This window comes from Schistocerca serialis, chromosome 12, assembly GCF_023864345.2.
Source record: "Schistocerca serialis cubense isolate TAMUIC-IGC-003099 chromosome 12, iqSchSeri2.2, whole genome shotgun sequence".
Classification (NCBI taxonomy): Eukaryota; Metazoa; Arthropoda; class Insecta; order Orthoptera; family Acrididae; genus Schistocerca; species Schistocerca serialis.
The window spans coordinates 90,524,765-90,546,373 of NC_064649.1; the positions used below are offsets into that span (position 1 = coordinate 90,524,765).

Genomic DNA, 21,609 nt, shown 5'->3' on the forward strand with positions numbered 1-21,609 from the left:
ACGCTCTGTCAAGCAATATGGGACTTCATCATCGTGTACCATCGATTCTACAATTTATTGGTAGGTTATTGGAGGTACGTGTCATCATACGTTGACACAAAGGTCATGTAATTCACTTAAACAACCTGCTGCCTATTTGGGTACGTGGTGATAGCGCCCGATAAATACGCGGGAGGGTTCCACTGGACTCCCGTCCGGCGAATTTGGTCACCAAGACATCAATGTGAGTTCACTATAATTCTGCTAAAACTACTGTAGCATGGTTCTGACTCTGCGAGATGGACAGTTACACTGCTGAAAGATGACAGCGCCGTCGGGGAAGACAGCAAGCATAGAGGAAATTGGAAATTTGTGGTAAGTTCTTATGGCACCAAACTGCTGAGGTCATCGGTCCCTAAGCTTCGACACTACTTAATCTTACATTAAGGACAACACACACACACATCCATGCCCGAGGGAGGACTCGAACCTCCGACGGGGGAAGGCGAGCGAACCTGCCGGCCGGTGTGGTCGAGCGGTTCTAGGCGCTTCAGTCTGGAACGGCGCGACCGCTACGGTCGCAGGTTCGAATCCTGCATCGGGCAGACTACGCCATATTATTGCTACGCATGGTGGATATGTGGAAAATATCGTACTATAGAGTTTCCCAGACCGCAGCGCCATCTGTTGTTGAAAATTGTAACTACTGTAATTTCGAAAGTTTGTCTGCCTGAAAATGTACTGTTGTCCCAAGCATATTGCAACAAACGGTGTATTTCTATCGCTGCTCGTTTAGTTTTTATTGCCGTTTCAAATATACCGCTCATTTTTGAAACACCCTGTATTATGACTTTTGAACACTATTAAGGTAAATACATTGTTTGTTCTCTATCAAAATCTTTCATTTGCTAACTAAGCCTATCAGTAGTAAATGCCTTCAGTAGTTAGAATCTTTTATTTAGCTGGCAGTGTTGGCATTCGCTGTATTGCAGTAGTTTGAGTAACGAAGATTTTTGTGAGGTTCGAGATTCATGAAAGGTATAGATTATTGTTAGTCAGGGCCATTCTTTTGTAGGGATTATTAAAAGTCAGATTGCGTTCCGCTAAAAATATTGGCTGTCAGTTTAGTGTTGATCAGAATAAGTAAAGAGAGTAATGTCTGACTACATTCAGTTTTGCTCAGCTGTTTGAAAAGCAAATAATGTAAAAGGTTTATCAGCACAGTAATTCATTAATTTTTCTAAGGGGACGTTTCAATGGTTGTCGAGAAAGTACCGATCGGTCACGAAATGGATACCACAATGAACACCCGATGAAGCAAGTGCCCAGCGAATGTAAACACACCTTGCACTTGTGTGAGGAAGGCCGGCAAGGTGCGGCATAAAGCCGTCCTTAACCGTGTCGGCCCTTCTAAGCATATGGGCACTGATGTTAAGATATACGATGTTTGTCCAGAAAGTAAGTTCCGATCGGTCGCGAAATGGACACCACAGTGAACACCCGATGAAGCTTTGCACAGATGTGTTGCGTAGTGTCTCTAGTATGACCGTCGTTCGCATCAAGACGCTCTTTTCAGTTGTGAGCGCACTGTGTGCGAGTAAAAGTGCCTAGAACAACGCTGTCTCCCGCCAAGTAGGAGGGCCCGCTCACAGGCTTCGCCTTGATGAATGCAGCCCACCTAACACAACTGCCACGCACTTCCTCAGCCGCGCTGTGCAGGGGCAGTGAAGACACTCCTGCAGCCTTTTCGATGGGAAGTATTCGATCACCCACAACACAGCCCTAATTGGCTCGTTCTGAGTGTCATCTCTGTTCACATGAAACGCTGGATACGACGACAACACTTGGGGGACAGGTTATGCGCTATAGACCAGCATAGACAGTCATCGGAAAGCGCAAGAGGCTGCCTTCTATGACGATGGCATTGGAAATTTGGTATAACGCCCCGACAAATGTCCAAGTCATAGCAGTGACTATGTAGAGAAGTATCTGGAAGGTGTAGCTAACTCTTGCAAATAAAATGTTTCTGATTTTCACTGTGGTTTCCATTTAGCGACCGACCGGAAGTTACTTTCTGGACAACCCTCGTAGCAGTCAGAACCACTGTCCCATTGGCCGTTGTAAATTTTTATCAGAATAGTTACTGCTTTGTTTCCTTTATTACGAACAAGTTCCTTTGCTTTAAATACCATTTTAATGATTTAACGACCTGCAATCTATTTTTATATTTACGTACAACTGAGTAAAATATGTTTGTAAGACCTGCAGAGATTCGACTAGAGGTGTACAAATTCCCCTTGCAGCCTGCTTGCCCCTAGCTCCTCTGCAACCATTCATGCAGGTCAGCCTGCCGCTACGTAAACACAAGAGTACGCATGTACTGAGGCATAGTGGGTAATGCGACCGACTTGGGCTCCCGCAAGCCCGGGCTACCTAGGTTCCCGCAGGCCTGCCAAGCTTCACGGGACCCGCTCAGCTTGCTGCGCCTGACAACAGGTTTCGCTGTCAAGCTACCGTGACTAAAGTAGCCAGGTAGTTAGCCCGCAGTTCATTTATGGCAACGGTGGGGGCAGCACAATGAATAGGTCGGACTTAAGTGAGACTGAAAAAAAATTGACAACTGGCGAATACATGCTGGTAACGAAACAGAGCACAAGTGCCGTATGGGAAACGTTTTCGTGTGTTTATGAGGCCGCTTCAAATAAATCGGTAGGTGTGTCTCAATTCAAACTATGTAAAAAGCTCTTAAGTACTTATTCAGGAACCTCAAGTATGTTACGACATGTGTGCGAATTTGACAAGCAGTTGCCTTACTCCGTAAATATCTTGAAAGAGGACAAAGATTTAGTGGCCGAAAAGGGCGTTGAAATGTGTGCTGAGACCATTTAGCAGTATAGAGGGAGAAGGATTTCATGGTAACCCGCAAACGATGTCAAAATCTTTTGTAAGGTACTCTATTCCATGCACTGTCCGAAATATTATATAGACAGTGATGTTCCTCTTGATGGTCAAGTGTGCAAAATTTCTTTAAGATCGGAATAAAACTGTAGGTTAGTGTAGAAGTGTGTAAGTAAAGTACCCTCCGCCATGCACCATTCAGAATTTTAAGCAAACAGCGCCCTTCATCCTGCTTTGAGTATCAAGTATGCCAAATTTCATCAAGATCGGAATAAAAACGTACAATTTGTCGAATTCCGTTAGGTAAAGTAACCTCTGCCATGCATCCTACGAAATTTTAAGTAGACTGTGACCTTCCTCTTGGTTTCAAGGTATAGTGTGCAAAATTTCATTAAGATTATATGCAATACAAACACACGGACACAATGAAAACACTTTCAGTTTTTCTCAAATTTTCCCATTTTTCGGTCGATTTTCGAAGAATTTTATTTCATAAAAACCTTGTCCTGAGAATTACGAACACAGCAAAAAAAAAAAAAAAAAGAAAAATTGCCGAATTGGTCCAGCCGTTCTCGAGTTTTACGCTTATCAACGCATTTGGCAATTCATTTTTATTTATATAGACAATAAGCCCGAAATATACGCGTAAAGGAAGAATGTACAAATAAAACCCAATATTTTTTTACCTGAAATTAATATATAGATGTTAGAGTTTGTCTTTTGGTGCTCAGGTAAAATAAAAACTTTTAATTAACGTTCATAGTATGACAATGAAGCGCGCAGACTAAACGGCTGCGTAGCACAGCTCAGCGGTAATATGGGCAGGCAGGCAAGTTTCCCGCAGCCTGCCCGGGTTGGGTTCTGCTTGGCTTGGCTGGGAGTGAAGCAGCCCGCCCGTTCTGTTGACAACGCGCGGCGGCCTGCCCGCCTGGCCACCGGGCAAGCATGGGCGGGTTAAAAGCGGAACATGTACACCTCTGGATTCGACACGTGATGCAGTAAGCGGCAATTGACCCTGAACGTAAACAAGTGCAATGTTCTGCGAATACATGCAAAGATCCTTAATTGTCTGACTATACCACTCTAGAACAACTGAAAACAGCTATTCCCATAAAATGTCTATGATATGCTTACGAAGCGATTGTAAGTGGAAAGAGCGTATAAAATCAATCGAAAGTAAGGCAAATACCAAATTAAGATTTATTGGAAGAATTCTTGGGAAATGTGCTCCACCAACAAAGACAGTAGCTTATAGAACACTCATTCGATTAATGCTCAGATACTGCTCGTCAGTCTGGGATCGGTACCAGATAGAATTTACAGAGGAAATAGAGAAGATTCGAAGAATACCAGCTTGTTTCGTTACAAGTTCTTTTAGCAAACGAGAAAGCAACTCCGGTAGCAGAGGCGAGGGAGGCATTCTGCATCACGGCATAGTTTACTGCTGAAGTTTCGAGACCGTATGCTGTTAGAAGAGTCAGTGAACACACTGCTCCTTCTTACGCATGTGTTACGGAAACACCGTGAAGGTAAAATTAGACAGATACTAGCGCACCGGATGCTTAGCGGCAATCGTCGTCCCTGCGTGCCCCCACTGCGAGGTCCCTTTCAGAGCGTAAATGTTGATTTGAAAAATTAGCGTTGCCTTATAGATGGCGAGCGCTTCTAGTGCAGAAAGTAAGGAAAGGAAGGTGCACTGTACCTATGTATGCAATTCCCTGACTTTTCGAAACACGTTCAGTTTGACAACGCACTAACATTTGTTCGCTAAATGGAGCAGTTACGTGTGATCCACGTTTATTTTGATAACACTTTACTTACCGCTCAAGTATATCGACTTTAATACCACAAGTACACTTAGCTCAATTCTTTTTACTTGCATTAAAGTCTTTATATAACTTCACATCTTTTTGTACCCCTGATGATGGCGAATGTGACTGATGCCATTTATGATCGTGTGATTGAAAAATGATTCTGTCAACAAACAAAAATTGTAAGGCCAGGTCCGTCTTTTTAAACTAAATTTCCTTTTTTTATGGTTCCCTACGCCATTCTGTAAAAACGGAACCCTCAACGGATCATTTTGCTACCCGTCCGTCCGCCCGTTAAGAACCACGTTTTCTCAGCAGACCGTTGATGTATCAAGTTCACATGTCACATATTACCGTATATCGTCCCTTGGCAGTGTCAAAAATTTAAGCTTGTAAATAAATTAAATCACAGGATACGGCCATTTATGCGGCATATTTTTACACTCGAAAACTAACTCATCAAAGCCTATAGGGTACTTCCTGTTGACGCAGCACTGAAATTTGGCAAGATGCAAGGTTTCACAGTACGAGTGAAGTATAAATATATTTTGCCATTTGACCATAGACTGCATTCGTCATCCTTCAAAAATACCACACACGAATATTACTGTATGCAAATATAAAATGTAAGTTGCTCTCATGTTGTAGTAAGTAAACAAAACTATTTTATTAAATCTTCTATAAATACGTACACAGGGTGGTCCATTTATAGCGACCGGGCAAAATATCTCACGAAATAAGCATCAATCGAAAAAACTACAAAGAACGAAACTCGTCTAGCTTGAAGGGGGAAACTAGATGGCGCTATGGTTGGCTCCCGAGATGACTTTTTTTTTTAAATAGGAACCCCCATTTTTTATTACATATTCGTGAAGTACGTAAAGAAATATGAATGTTTTAGTTGGACCACATCTTTCGCTTTGTGATAGATGGCGCTGTAATAGTCACAAACGTATAAGTACGTGGTATCACGTAACATTCCGCCAGTGCGGGCGGTATTTTCATCGTGACACATTACCCGTGTTAAAATGCACCGTTTACCAAATGCGGAAAAGGTCGATATTGTGTTGATGTATGGCTATTGCCCAACGGGCGTGTGCTATGTATGCTGCTCGGTATCCTGGACGACATCATCCAAGTGTCCGGACCGTTCGGCGGATAGTTACCTTATTTAAGGAAACAGGAAGTGTTCAGCCACATGTGAAACGTCAACCACGACCTGCAACAAATGATGATGCCCAAGTGGGTGTTTTAGCTGCTGTCGCGGCTAATCCGCACATCAGTAGCCGACAAATTGCGCGAGAATCGGGAATCTCAAAAACGTCGGTGTTGAGAATGCTACATCAACATCTATTGCACCCGTACCATAATTCTATGCATCAGGAATTGCATGGCGACGACTTTGAACGTCGGGTACGCTTTTGCCATTGGGCACAAGAGAAAGTACGGAACGATGACAGATTTTTTGCACGCGTTCTATTTAGCGACGAAGCGTCATTCAACAACAGCGGTAACGTAAACCGGATTAATATGCACTATTGGACAACGGAAAATCCACGATGGCTGCGACAAGTGGAACATCAGCGACCTTGGCAGGTTAATGTATGGTGCGGCATTATGGGAGGAAGGATAATTGGCCCCCATTTTATCGATGCCAACCAAAAATGGTGCAATGTATGCTGATTTCCTACGTAATATTCTATACCGATGTTACTACAAGATGTTTCACTGCATGACAGAATGGCGATGTACTTCCATCATGATGGATATCCGGCACATAGCTCGCGTGCGGTTGAAACGATATTGAATAACGTATTTCATGACAGGTGGATTGGTCGTCGAAGCACCGTACCATGGCCCGCAGGTTCACCGGATCTGACGTCCCCGGATTTCTTTCTGTGGGGAAAGTTGAAGGATATTTGCTATTGTGATCCACCGACAACGCCTGACGACATGCGTCAGCGCGTTGTCAATGCATGTGCGAACATGACGGAAGGCGAACTACTCGCTGTTGAGGTTGATGGACATCATTTTGAGGATTTATTGCATTAACGTGGTATTTACAAGTAATCACGCTGTAACAGCATGCTTTCTCAGAAATGATAAGTTCACAAAGATACATGTATCACATTGGAACAACCGAAATAAAATGTTCAAACGTACGTACGTTCTGTATTTTAATTTAAAAAACCTACCGGTTACCAGGTGTTGGTCTAAAATTGTGAGCCATATGTTTGTGACTATTACAACACCACCTATCACAAAGCGAAAAAAGTGGTCCAACTAAAAAATTCATATTTCTTTACGTACTACACGAATATGTAATAAAAATATGGGTTCCTATATTAAAAAACGAAGTTGATATCCTTTTGACCTATGCAGCGCCATCTAGTGGGCCAACAATAGCGCTATCTGATTTCCCCCTTCAAGCTAGACAAGTTTCGTTCTTTGTAGCTTTTTCGTTTGACGCGTATTTCGTGAGATATTTGGCACGGTCAAGATCAATGGACCACCCTGTATAACTTAAAGATTTGTGCTGGCTTCATTTTATATCTCCAGACTACTCTGAGGACCTACTGTAGAGTTTTTGATACGGTCTTGGGACCTATAGCTAGCTATTATCTATATCTAAAACAGGCAAAAATCATCGTTGAGATTCTTGGTTCCCAGGATAGATGAACTAGTATTATGTATAGTGCAAGAAGGACTCCCGCACTGAGGATCCCGTGAAAACTGTGTATATATACACCTGCTTACTCCAGAGAACACTAGGTTACAATACAAGAACAGTTAGAACACAAAATTGGTTAATACCAGTCAGGCTTTCGCCCCGGTCGTTCATGCACAGAACAAATCCTCAATCTGAAAACAATTCTAAACTTCAAGGCAATCAGGAATGCGCCAATGATTTCCTCCTTCATAGATTCCAAGAAAAGCGTATGATTGTGTTGACCGAAAATCCTTGTTCAACGTCTTAGAAGAACAGGGACTCGACCCGAAAGCACTACCATTTATCAGACAGACATAGCTGACACAGCATCGAAAGTTAAATTCATGGGTGAAATCTCTGATCCCTTTATGATCATAACTGGAGTGCGCCAAAGTGACGGATTATCCCCACTATTATTCAACCTAGTCCTGGACAACGTAATGAGGGAATGGGAAAAAGAAGTGAAAACTCAACCATACTGGCGACAGCAACCAAACAAATGCGCGGAGAAAGTTGGGCTGCAAGTATCTTTCGGGAAGTCTGAATTTTTCTGCTCAGAATTAAACATAACAAAATTAGACACAATAAACGGCAAAATAAACAGAGTTGCGCATTTCAAGGTGTAGTAAAGATAGCACAGAAGACTCGACTACAAAAAATGAAGAGAGCGTTCGGCAAGACACAGCACGTATATAATAAAAAACGCAAGCTCATTCACACGAAAGTCAGGCACTAAAACACAGTGATCAAACCTGAAGTACTGCATGCAAGTGAAACGCTAACACTCCATACGAAAAGTTACAAGGAAAGCATACTGAAGGAAGAAAGGAAAATCACGAGGAAAATTCTCGGCCCTAAGCTGACAGAAGAGGGATACAGATTACGTGCTAGCAAAACTACGGAGAAGATGTCACACATAGCAGCAGATGTCAGAAAGAGGAGGTTGAAGTTCTACGGCACATCGCCAGGCTATCACCAAAACGATTCACCGAAAGACTTCTTACATACATAAATGAGGGGTCAAATCAACATTACCATGGATCACACAAGTCGAACTGGACCTAGAAGCAGCAAAAATCGATCCAATAGAAATTGAAGGCAGAATTGTATACAGGGACATGATACGGAAGTGGAATGTGAGGTCAGAGAATGAAGTCCCTAAGAAACCAGGGACAAGGTGGACTGATGATGGAAAGAGACTCCATAGACAAAAAAAAAAATGATAGAATCGTGGAAGATCAGAAAGAACGCTCAAATGAGGCAGTATGCTTTGCGTGATCCTACAAGATCTCGATGCAAATTATATATATATATATATATATATATATATATATATATATATATATACACACAGAGTGTTTCAAAAATGACCGGTATATTTGAAACGGCAATAAAAACTAAACGAGCAGCGATAGAAATACACCGTTTGTTGCAATATGTTTGGGACAACAGTACATTTTCAGGCAGACAAACTTTCGAAATTACAGTAGTTACAATTTTCAACAACTGGGAAACTCTATAGTACGGTATTTTCCACATATCCACCATGCGTAGCAATAATATGGCGTAGTCTCTGAATGAAATTACCCGAAACCTTTGACAACGTGTCTGGTGGAATGGCTTCACATGCAGATGAGATGTACTGCTTCACCTGTTCCATTGTTTCTGGATTCTGGCGGTACACCTGGTCTTTCAAGTGTCCCCACAGAAAGAAGTCACAGGGGTTCATGTCTGGCGAATAGGGAGGCCAATCCACGCAGCCTCCTGTATGTTTCGGATAGCCCAAAGCAATCACACGATCATCGAAATATTCATTCAGGAAATTAAAGACATCGGCCGTGCGATGTGGCCGGGCACCATCTTGCATAAACCACGAGGTGTTCGCAGTGTCGTCTAAGCCAGTTTGTACCGCCACAAATTCACGAAGAATGTCCAGATAGCGTGATGCAGTAATCGTTTTGGATCTGAAAAATGGGCCAATGATTCCTTTGGAAGAAATGGCGGCCCAGACCAGTACTTTTTGAGGATGCAGGGACGATGGGACTGCAACATGGGCCTTTTCGGTTCCCCATATGCGCCAGTTCTGTTTATTGACGAAGCCGTCCAGGTAAAAATAAGCTTCGTCAGTAAACCAAATGTGCACTATATCGTTAGCGAATGTCTCTCGTGCAGCAATGGTAGGGGCGCTGAGGGGTTGCCGCGTTTGAATTTTGTATGAATAGAGGTGTAAACTGTGGCGCATGAGACGATACGTGGACGTTGGCGTCATTTGGACCGCAGCTGCAACACGGCGAACGGAAACCCGAGGCCGCTGTTGGATCACCTGCTGCACTAGCTGCGCGTTGCCCTCTGTGGTTGCCGTACGCGGTCGCCCTACCTTTCCAGCACGTTCATCCGTCACGTTCCCAGTCCGTTGAAATTTTTCAAACAGATCCTTTATTGTATCGCTTTTCGGTCCTTTGGTTACATTAAACCTCCGTTGAAAACTTCGTCTTGTTGCAACAACACTGTGTTCTAGGCGGTGGAATTCCAACACCAGAAAAATCCTCTGTTTTAAGGAATAAACCATGTTGTCTACAGCACACTTGCACGTTGTGAACAGCACACGCTTACAGCAGAAAGACGACGTACAGAATGGCGCACCCACAGACTGCGTTGTCTTCTATATCTTTCACATCACTTGCAGCGCCATCTGTTGTTGCAAATTGTAACTACTGTAATTTCGAAAGTTTGTCCGCCTGAAGATGTACTGTTGTCCCAAGCATATTGCAACAAACGGTGTATTTCTATCGATGCTCGTTTACTTTTTATTGCCGTTGCAAATATACCGGTCATTTTTGAAACACCCTGTATATACAGGGTGTTTCAGTAAATGTGTTTGCCCCTGTAAGTTACGAAGTAATAGGCGACGGAAATTTTTATTGCTGTAGGTTACCATAAGAAACGTTACACTGTCTGCGGAGCTATGAACATATTTTGTGTTATTATTCAAAGAGTCACAGCAAAAAGATATAATTTTTTAAAGTGAACAATAGTTGTTGCTATCATGCACTGGAATCAGTAACGCCAGCTGTGTATACATAATCTTAAATTGCATTCCTATCGCTTTTAGTTTGGGAGCTACAACTCTTCAAAGCTTCAGGGGTAGGTACCACACACGCTGCTCATAATGCAATGCGCCTGCTAAATGTGGTGCGGCCGAGTTGTAGCGTCGCCGGTGTCACGGAGCGAGAAGCTTGCTCGATGCGCTGTTACACTGCCGACTGTCGCCGCACACGGCCGTATACCCGACAGCTGGAGCCACACAAACAAACGGGGCTCCAAAGTTACTGACATCGGATAAAAATGGCATAAACGAACAACGAGTACTTTGACATGTTGCTGATGCTCGGAGAGTGCCGACACGATGCCTCAAAAGCAGCCATGGCGTACGCTGATAGATGTCCTAGGCGAAGAGCTCCGGCAGCCATTACGTTCTTACGTGCCGAACGACGACTTCGGGAAACAGGCAGCTTGGTAATGCGCCGCAGTAACAGACGAAGAACTGCAAGAAGGGAGGAGACGGAGGTGTACGTGACGTATTTCCGTCGTCTATTACTTCGTAATTTACAGAGGCAAACACATTTAGTGAAACGCCATACACAGGGTGTTACAAAAAGGTACGGCCAAACTTTCAGGAAACATTCCTCACACACAAAGAAAGAAAATATGTTATGTGGACATGTGTCCGGAAACGCTTACTTTCCATGTTAGAGCTCATTTTATTACTTCTCTTCAAATCACATTAATCATGGAATGGAAACACACAGCAACAGAACGTACCAGCGTGACTTCAAAAACTTTGTTACAGGAAATGTTCAAAATGTCCTCCGTTAGCGAGGATACATGCATCCACCCTCCGTCGCATGGAATCCCTTATGCGCTGATGCAGCCCTGGAGAATGGCGTATTGTATCACAGCCGTCCACAATACGAGCACAAAGAGTCTGTACATTTGGTACCGGCGTTGCGTAGACAAGAGCTTTCAAATGCCCCCGTAAATGAAAGTCAAGAGGGTTGAGGTCACGAGAGCGTGGAGGCCACGGAATTGGTTCGCCTCTACCAATCCATCGGTCACCGAATCTGTTGTTGAGAAGCGTACGAACACTTCGACCGAAATGTGCAGGAGCTCCATCGCGCATGAACCACATGTTGTGTCGTACTTGTAAAGGCACATGTTCTAACAGCACAGGTAGAGTATCCCGTATGAAATCATGATAACGTGCTCCATTGAGCGTAGGTGGACGTAACTAAAATGAGCTCTAACATGGAAATGAAGCGTTTCCGGACATATGTCCACATAACATCTTTTCTTTATATGTGTGTGAGGAATGTTTCTTGAAAGTTTCGCCGTATCTTTTTGTAACACCCTGTATATTACTACGTGTGCAGATACCTCAGTAAGCGTATCGCACTTGGCCACTTTTTTTCAAAAATACGTGCAATTTCTAGAGAGAACAAACAAAATTATCAGCTACACTTTGTGCGGCAGTATTTGAACACGCCGGTAAAGCATTGGCAGTTCTCGCTAGTGTGATAACTTCTGGTCGCGACTGACTGAGCTGACTAGACGTGCGCGGATCCTGACGTACTCACGATTCTTTGCGGGTGCAGACGCCGGTGCGGGCTTCGACGCCCGTGGACAACACGTGGAGGAGTAGCCACACGACCACGGCGGCTGCTGGCGCCATCTCGCGGCGGACTGCTACTGACCGTTTGGACGTGGGACGGACAGAGAGCTCCAGGCAGCGCCAGCAGAGAGGAACCGTGGGAGACCCCCAGCCCAGCGGCGCGGCGCAGCTTCCCCGTCTTGTCTCTGCTCGCCTTATCCCAGGCCCGCTTATCACTGCAGCTGCTGGCTCATCCTCAGCTGCATGGAAACCAGGAAGTCCCCCTCCTGCCTCCTGCTGCAAAGTGGCCAGCGCGGAAATCACCCAGCAGACTGTCCACTGTGCGCAGGACTGCTTCTACGCCCTGTGATTTAGTCCTACGTCGAGGAGGCAAAACGTAACTACCTGTCTGATTTACTGTTGGCCCGCCTTCGGAACGCAGTACAACAGCTACTTCTCGTGTCGTGGATTCGACAAGTTGTCTCAACAGAATGAGATTTTCACTCTGCAGCGGAGTGTGCGCTGATATGAAACTTCCTGGCAGATTAAAACTGTGTGCCGGACCGAGACTCGAACTCGGGACCTTGGGTTCCGCGGGCAAGTGGTCTACGAGCTGAGCAATCGCAAGCACGACCCGTTCTCACAGCTTTACTTCCACCAGTACCTCGTCTCCTATCTTCCAAACTTTACAGAAGCTCTCCTGCGAACATTGCAGGATTAGCACTCCTGAACAACTTCAGTTGCAAAGACCACATAGATAATATTGTGGGGAAGGCGAGCCAAAGGTTGCGTTTCATTGGCAGGACACTTAGAAGATGCAACAAATCCACTAAAGAGACAGCTTACACTACACTCGTTCGTCCTCTGTTAGAATATTGCTGCGCGGTGTGGGATCCTTATCAGGTGGGATTGACGGAGGACATCGAAAGGGTGCAAAAAAGGGCAGCTCGCTTTGTATTATCACGTAATAGGGGAGAGAGTGTGGCAGATATGATACGCGAGTTGGGATGGAAGTCATTAAAGCAAAGATTTTTTTCGTCGTGGCGAGATCTATTTACGAAATTTCAGTCACCAACTTTCTCTTCTGAATGCGAAAATATTTTGTTGAGCCCAACCAACACAGGTAGGAATGATCAAAATAAAATAAGAGAAATCAGAGCTCGAACAGAAAGGTTTAGGTGTTCGTTTTTCCCGCGCGCTGTTCGGGAGTGGAACGGTAGGCAGACAGCATGATTGTGGTTCGATGAACCCTCTGCCAAGCACTTAAATGTGAATTGCAAAGTAATCATGTAGATGTAGATGAAAGAAAGGATATAGCAGAGACATGGCTTAGCCACAGCCTGGAGGATGTTTCCAGAATGAGATTTACACTCTGCAGCGGAGTGTGAACTGATGTGGCTAAGCCATTGTCTCAACAATATCCTTTCCTTCAGGAGTGCTAGTTCTGCAAGGTTCGCAGGAGAGATTCTGTAAAGTTTGGAAGGTAGGAGACGAGGTACTGGCGGAAGTAAAGTTGTGAGCACGGGTCGTGCTTGGGTACCTCAGCTGGTAGAGCACTTGTGCGCGGAAGGCATAGGTCCCGAGTTCGAGTCTCGGTCCGGCACACAGTTTTAATTTGCCAGGAAGTTTCAAGTTGTCTCAAGTTTGCGGCATCAAATGGCACCAAATGCAAAAGCCTGAGTAAGTCAGGAGCCGATATTAACTGCAAACTACAAGAAAATACTATGGTGTTTTAAGAAAAGTCATTAAAATGTTCAGCAGTGTGCATGCACTGACAGAAATAATGCCTATGTTGTTGTTGTGGTCTTCAGAAACTGGTTTGATGCAGCTGTCCATGCTACTCTATCCTGTGCAAGCTTCTTCATCTTCCAGTACCTACTGCAACCTACATCCTTCTGAATCTGTTTAATGTATTCTTCTCTTGGTCTCCTCTACGATTTTTACCCTCCGTGCTGCCCTCCAATACCAAATTGGTGATACCTTGATGCCTCAGGAGATGTCCTACCAACCGATCTCTTGTTCTAGTCAAGTTGTGCCGCAAATTTCTCTTCTCCCCAATTCTGTTCAATACCTCCCCATTAGTTACGTGATCTAACCATCTAATCTTCAGCATTCCTCTGTAGCACCAGAAGGTATCACTTCCTGATACCTAAACCTATACTCGATGTTTACAAATTTCTCTTCTTCAGAAACGCTTTCCTTGCCATTGGCAGTCTACATTTTATGTCCTCTCTACTTCAACCATCATCAGTTATTTTGCTCCCTAAATAGCAAAACTCATTTACTACTTTCAGCGTCTCATTTCCTAATCTAATTTCCTCAGCGCCACCCGATTTAATTCGACTACACTCCATTATCCTAGTTTTGCTTTTACTGATGTTCATCTTATATCCTCCTTTCAAAAGACTGTCCATTCCGTTCAGGTGCTGTTCCAGGTCCTTTGCTGTCTCTGACAGAAGTACAATGTCATCGGCGAACCTTAAAGTTTTTATTTTTTCTCCATGGATTTTAGTAGCTACTCCGAATTTGTCTTTTGTTTCCTTTACTGCTTGCTCAATATACAGATTGAATAACATCGGGGAGAGGCTACAACCCTGTCACACTCCTTTCCCAACCACTGCTTCACTTTCATGTCCCTCAACTCTTATAACTGCCATCTGATTTCTGTACAAATTGTAAATAGCCTTTCGCTCCCTGTATTTTACCCCTGCCACCTTTAGAATTTGAAAGGGGGTATTCCAGTCAACATTGTCGAAAGCTTTCTATAAGTCTACAAAAGCTACTAACGTGGGTTTGCCTTTCGTTAATCTTTCTTCTAAGATAAGTCGTGGGGTCAGTGTTGCGTCGCGTGTTCCAACATTTCTACGGAATCCAAACTGAGCTTCCCCGAGGTCGGCTTCTACCAGTTTTTTCCATTCGTCTGTAAAGAATTCGTGTTAGTATTTTGCAGCCGTGGCTTATTAAACTGATGCCTATAACAATATTATAACTATATTGGAAATTGTCTAAGGAGACAAGACAGCCAGCCACTATCCACGACACCATAACAAATTAAATGACATTGTTATGACTTGCGAGCTACTACGGACGAGAAATACCCATTTGCGAGCTTCGCTGAGTCGAGAAAACCATTTGCGACGTGCTACGGTTTCTCTCTATGCGGGGGATCGGGAGGTACACACTGGTTGCAGTGGGTGATCACAATAATTTTATTTCAAAGTCAGTTATCTAGTAAAACTAGATGGCTTGAGCCCCCACGTGCTTCTGCACGAAAAAACAAAAAAAAAAAAAAAAAAACAACAGTCACTCTAGCACCTACATATCATGCATTCCCATGATAGCATGCATTCCCATGGGATTCCGTAAAATGTGGTTGAACTTATTAACTAAATTGGCTACGTTAGGTCTGAGGAGTGCCAACCGCATCCGATGGACTATCCCCAGTAATTTTAAATTAATATGAAGTTTATAAAAGCAAATGTTAGCAGGCTGAAATAATTTTTAGCGAACACAACACAATTTTAACTAACTGGATTTTATTTTAACTGGTTCGGGACAGATTTTACTGAAGTACTGTTAAGTGTTTTTGATTCGACCTCACATATTTAACGAGTTAGTTTAACAGCACCACTGAAATATTAATCACAATCCTTCAGCAATTATTCAATTAATATTTCTTTTTCAGTAGGTGAAACCCCAAGATGAACAAAGTTCCAAGCGGAGAATACTTTGCAGTACGAAAATATTGTAAGTTGAACGCGTGTGCAAAATTTTCACAAGTGTCACAAACGCACCACCGAGAATTCTTCAAAGTCCAGCAGCACCCAACTGCTGATAAATCACGCGACTTCACGGTCCGAAAATATTGTAAGTCCAATTCGTACACGGACCTCTTCCCAGTCACCCGTGCTACCCCTTTCAACTCAATGACTGCTCCCACCACAGAAAATGGCCGCCCTTAAAAGCCCTCGATTTGAACACACTGAAGTCAATTCAAGTTTTTTTGCACATAAAATTTAGTTTTACATTTAATATAGATACAATAAAATGCATGTAACACATCCATTCAGAAAGAAATTTTCCGCTGAATTCAGATTCGTCATCAGAATTTCTGTACGGGGTCTTATTATAATATTCTTAAAATTTGTGTGTTCTTCATATAGAACTTTTCATTATTTAAAATACTTTCAATGCATAAGTAACTGATATTATTATTGTATTACCTATTTCCTTATGGCTTTTCCGTACTGCCGCTGACTTTATAGTTCCTAAATTTTATTTATCAAAATTCTGCGTTTTTAATCACGAAAACTGCATTCTAACTCCTCATTTGAATTTTTAAAACGTTTAAAATGTTATATAGATATCTTAATACTACTCTTTCAGACCTTTCATTTTACACCTCGTTCGTAAAATTTTGTCGAAGTGTCTCCAAGATGTCCAATTTACAATCTTGAATAGTTATTAAAATATTCAATTTTTTTTAACAGTCGTATTGACCGACTAGGATCACGTTAACAACTTCAGTTCCTCTTCTTCCTTTGTTGTTGTTTCCTATTTTCCAGCATTCTCTCATTTTCTCCCCATGAAGTTATAACACTCCCGTCAGCTACTGCTATACCATAACCTCGAAGTAGGAGGCAGGTCGTGAAAAATAATTATTTTGTTAAAGCAATTATGGTATAAAGCAACAGAGCAGTGTTACCCTCTGAGAGGAATTTTGTTATGTTGACCGTGTTGTACCTAACGGAGGTGGCTTATCGGAAATGAAAGTCAGAATTACGTAAATATTTGAACAGTAACAAACGAAATTTTGCCTATCTGCACTGTTTAATGGATAAAGAAAACGGTCGCCAGCCTAACCAGGCAAGACAATGATTAACATTCTCGTTCAAGAAAATAGTTATTAGTAATTTTAGTGGACAAACGCAACCTATACTTTGTCACGCGGGAGTGCAGTGAACTCTGACACATACATTTGTTTACGTTAAGAATGAAGCTAGCAGTTAGAGCAGCAGAAACTATTTGCATAATTATAAGAGATACCGAAACACTATTACTTTCAGGCTTTAAAGAAATTGTGGTTTTTCATAATTAGTGGTCTTTCCGTTACTAATTACCCAGCATTAATACAATAGGAAAACTGTGGATCCTGTTATGTTATTAATATGCACTTCCTACACACAAGAGAAACACACACTTAGCAAACATAAGTATATAACGTTTCATAACTGCAGTTTTCCATTTTTACTACAACGAAAACACAAAATTAACATATACATAAGATACTGACTCACCTTCTGCGATTTACAACAGGCAGTAATGTGATCATTCACTAAGCAAAACTTTATAAGCCTCAATCATAAGAACTTTTAATTTTGAAGTAGGCAACAACACATTAATAAGCAGTTTTACTAGGAAAATTATTTTCAGCAAGCATCATTAACTTTAACCCACTCTCTTGCCACATTAACTTTAACTTTCTTTTTACTATGATCAAGAGGCATCAATTAGCAAAACTCTAGGCTTTAATTTCTTTCAGTAGGGACACTCGGTAATTACTTTAGTTCAAACGGAAAGGAACCTGAGAGGTGTTATGATAAGGAAAAAATTAAGGTAGGTACATAAATTTAGGTATAAATTGCCTTATATTTGTGCACACTAAAACATTCATTAAGCTGATCCTTCACTGTACATCATTATAGTATTACGTTACAGTGATTGCGCAACGTGGTGGCAACTGCATGTTGGTAGGTGGATTCGCAGGCAGAATTGCTGAACTCTGGCCCTTCTTGGTGGCGATGATGAATACCAAATCCAGAATCGTTCCAGCTATTTATCCATCCATCCGAGGCATTGGAAAGCTGCAGGAAAACCCTCTCTCGGAACCAGCACAATATGCAACATTTACATGGCAGTGCATAATTTGGTAGCTCGTCCCCGACTCGTGCTCGTCCCCGACTGACTCTTATTCCACCTTTTCTACCTAGGCCAACCACAATTTGCGCGCGCTACACAGTTCAGTTTCCGAGGGGAACCACTACACCTTTTACATACAAACTAACTAAGAACCGTAAGTGAGGATCAGCAGTTTACATAACAGCAACCAAATACATTAAATAAAACAGAACATTTGCACATATTGACGTTTCTACCAAAAATTATTCACACAAAATTACAATCATATACAGTAAGTTTTGTTCCCTCCAAATGGGACAAAGAATATAAATTGCAGATACACTACTTTGCATTGAATCAAAACATGACGTCAAAGTTTGTACAAAGAAAGGAGTATACAATTTTGTGTTATCTATTCAATCAAACACATTTACAGAAGCACGGCAATGTAACATTAAATGAAACTAAAGCAAAATTAATCAGTACAGCATTAGAGCTATGGTGTTACAAAGTCTCTTCCTTTCTTCTGTCCATGTTGTTCCCGGTTTTTTATTTCTTCTGCTTTGAAAGCCTTCCAAATTTAGTATTTTGTTTTTAAAACGGTTTCTTTCTGCTATTTCTGATTCTTTGATGTTGTTTCTTTCAAGATCTTTTCTTACTTCTGTAATCCATGCTATTGTCGATTTCTTCTTCCAGAAATATAGGAGTATTTGTTTCGTTAGTCTATTTCCATCCATTCGGTAGAGATGTCCAAAAAAGGTTTATCTTCGTTTAGCCATTACTTCAGATATTTTCTCTATATTTTTGTAGATCTCCTCATTACTTCTTATTTACCAACCATTTGCAGTTTTCATTGCACCCATTACTTTTCTAATAATCCTTCTTTCCAGTACCTCTAGCTTGTCCATCTTATAGTTCATCGTTAGTTTATTATAATTCAAAAACTACCAGGGCGACTGGAGGCGCGTTTCTATGAGCACAACCAGCTAATTTTCTGCTTTAAAATAAGCGTACAAGCTCCTTTGTACAAAATTGGGATCAGTTTTTATTTATTTCTACATCATACATTCACTTTAGTCCGGAAAAAGCCCGCCATGAGCCAGCGCGCCGGCCGTTAGGTTTCCCCGTCACGTGGCTGGACGCCAAACTGACCGTACTCATTTTAAAGTACCGACATCTGTCGGTCAGTGCCGAAACTAGGACGATTGTGCTACTATCAAGACGGCTGACACACACCCATCTTAGATGTAAACACGCCAGAGTCTCGACTGCCTCTTTGCCGCAATTTTTACTACAGAAACTGCGGTCTTCAAATCCGACCCCCAAAGCCTGTTACCTCACAGACTGACTCACAAGTCGCAACCACTTTTAACAATCAACGTAACAGCAAAGGTAGGATTAAATGGTTCATTTGAAGAAGCAAGATAATATATCAAAAATATCATTCCACAAAACTTCAAGCAACTAGAAGTAGCAGCAGCCTTCTTCACGGAAATTAATACAGTTCTTAAAATTCTATAAAACAAAAGCTTTTGGAGGGTTGATGAAATTTAAAACAGAACTCTGAAAAACTGTTACAACTAAATAAATACCGTCCTTAGTGATACATACAGTGCATCACTGGCACAGGAAATTTTTCCAGACACGTTCAAACCTTGAAGTATTATATCATTTCATGAGAAAGCTGACTGACAGACGTAAATAATTATCCTCCAATTTGCTTACAGGCATCTTTTTTGCAAAATATTCAAAAAGCAGTGTACTGAAGAGTAATCTCACACATGTGGAAACAATATACTTAGCCTGTCACAATTTGAATTCCAGAGAGGTTGCTCGACTGGGAATGCTATTTATACATCCACTCATTAAATAGTACAAGTCTTAAATAATAATATATCGCCAGTTGGTATTCTTTATCATTTCTCAAATGCATTCATCTTCGTGGTTCATGATACTCCCAGAAAAATTCAAATTTTATGTAACTGGTGGCTTTACACGCAGTTGGTTTGAGTCATACTTGACAAAAGAGATGCAAAAGGCTGTGCTGAAGATTCCAGAGTCAAAAAGGTAGAAAATTTTAGTGACTGGGATAGAAAAGAAATCACAAATGAGCTCCCACAGAGGTCGAATTTGGGTCCATTTCTATTCCTAGCATATGTGAATGACCTTCCCGTTGACATTCAACAAGCAAAACTGCCAGTTTTAGCAGACGATAACAGTATAGTAAAAAATAACATTAGAGAGAAAGTAACAGAAGAGTTAGTAAATGATATTTGCCAAGAAGTTATTAACTGGTACAATGAAAATGGACTCTACCTAAAAATCAATTCTGTACAAAAATTGAGTCATATAAAAAATCGATGTAGCACTAATCGATGTAAGAAGGGTAGAAGACTCGAAATTTTGATAAATTGAATGCAGGAAGCATGTTACGGAGCTTCTCAAACAATAAAGTACAACTACTTTTGCTGTTCGTATAATTGCTAATCTCGGAAACAAACGTATCAATCCCTTGATGTATTTTGCATATTCCCACAGAGTAATTTCATATGCAGTGATTTTCTGGAGTAACTTCTCATCACTTGGAAATAAAGTACTGATCACACAAACGCGATGTCAGAAAAAATTGTGTTCATCCACGGACGTCCTGTAGGTACCTGTTCGTGGAGCTAAGCATATCAACTGCGTTGTCACAATACATATTTTCGGTAGTGAAATTCGTCATAAATAATCAATCACAATTCTAGAATAAAAGAGGTACATGTACTTACAATACTGGAGGGAAAAATTGGTTTGATTACCCTATTGTTAAAGGTGTCAGTGGCTCAGAAAGGAGTTCATCATGAAGCAATAAAAGTTTTTGATCATTTGCCTAATAACATATAATTTCTGGCTGTAGCGAAGGAAGATTTGAATCTAATTTAAAATACTCTCTCCTGGACGACCTCTATTCCACTGACAAATTTCTGCTTAAAAACTGACAGCCAGTAAAAACAAAAATGAAGTTTTTAAGCGTTGCTGCATGAGTAGGAATTAAATGTTAACGTAAATCGTATATATATATATCAAGAACACTGACTCGTTGCACATCATTTCGACAAAAGAATCGTTCAAATAATCTACGAGACGTGTAACTAACCTACTGCACAGATAAATTACGTGTCGGTGGTTACCCAGCTACGGAGCTGGCGCACATTAGCGTCCCAGATGTGTCGCATCGGGTTCACACCGGGCGAATCAAGTGGCGAAGGCAGCGACACGAGTTGGATATCACACCCTGGAATCTCTGTAGCACGATTCTGGTCTTATGACGCGAAAAGTTATCGTGCTGGAAGATGTCTTCACCATCGGGGAAGGCGCCGAAGAAATGCAGCTGGCAATAAAGTTCGCGACGTTGACAGCTCTCACCGATGCTTTCGATCGGTTAGAAAGGACTCACAAAACCCCAGGTGAACATCTTCCCACAGCATAATACCGCCCAAAGAGCCTAGGTGTCCAAATACTTTTGGCCGCATAATATCTAGGAATACTATGAGCGGTGAACAAAAGGTTTCCTTTCAAAGGCCGTATAATCCAGAATCGGCATCCCAACGATGCACCAAGTTGAAGCTTCAAACGGTGTATAAAAAGTTTTGAACAGTCGTCTCTAATTTTTTTATTTTTTG

At 41.9% G+C, this 21,609-nt stretch overlaps 1 protein-coding gene across 3 annotated transcripts in view; it reads right to left on the reverse strand.

The window, feature by feature from the left end:
• Window positions 1–12,253, reverse strand: part of LOC126428280 (multiple epidermal growth factor-like domains protein 11) — a 111,238-nt gene extending 98,985 nt beyond the window's left edge. For 2 of the 3 annotated variants that reach the window (XM_050090193.1, XM_050090192.1), the window contains exon 1: window positions 12,033–12,252. In XM_050090193.1, coding sequence (XP_049946150.1) covers window positions 12,033–12,127 — 95 coding nt within the window. In that variant the 5' untranslated portion in view covers window positions 12,128–12,252. Of the gene's footprint in view, window positions 1–12,032 lie in introns of all 3 variants that reach the window. The other variant, XM_050090194.1, reaches the window with a different exon arrangement.
• Window positions 12,254–21,609: the final 9,356 nt, after the last annotated feature.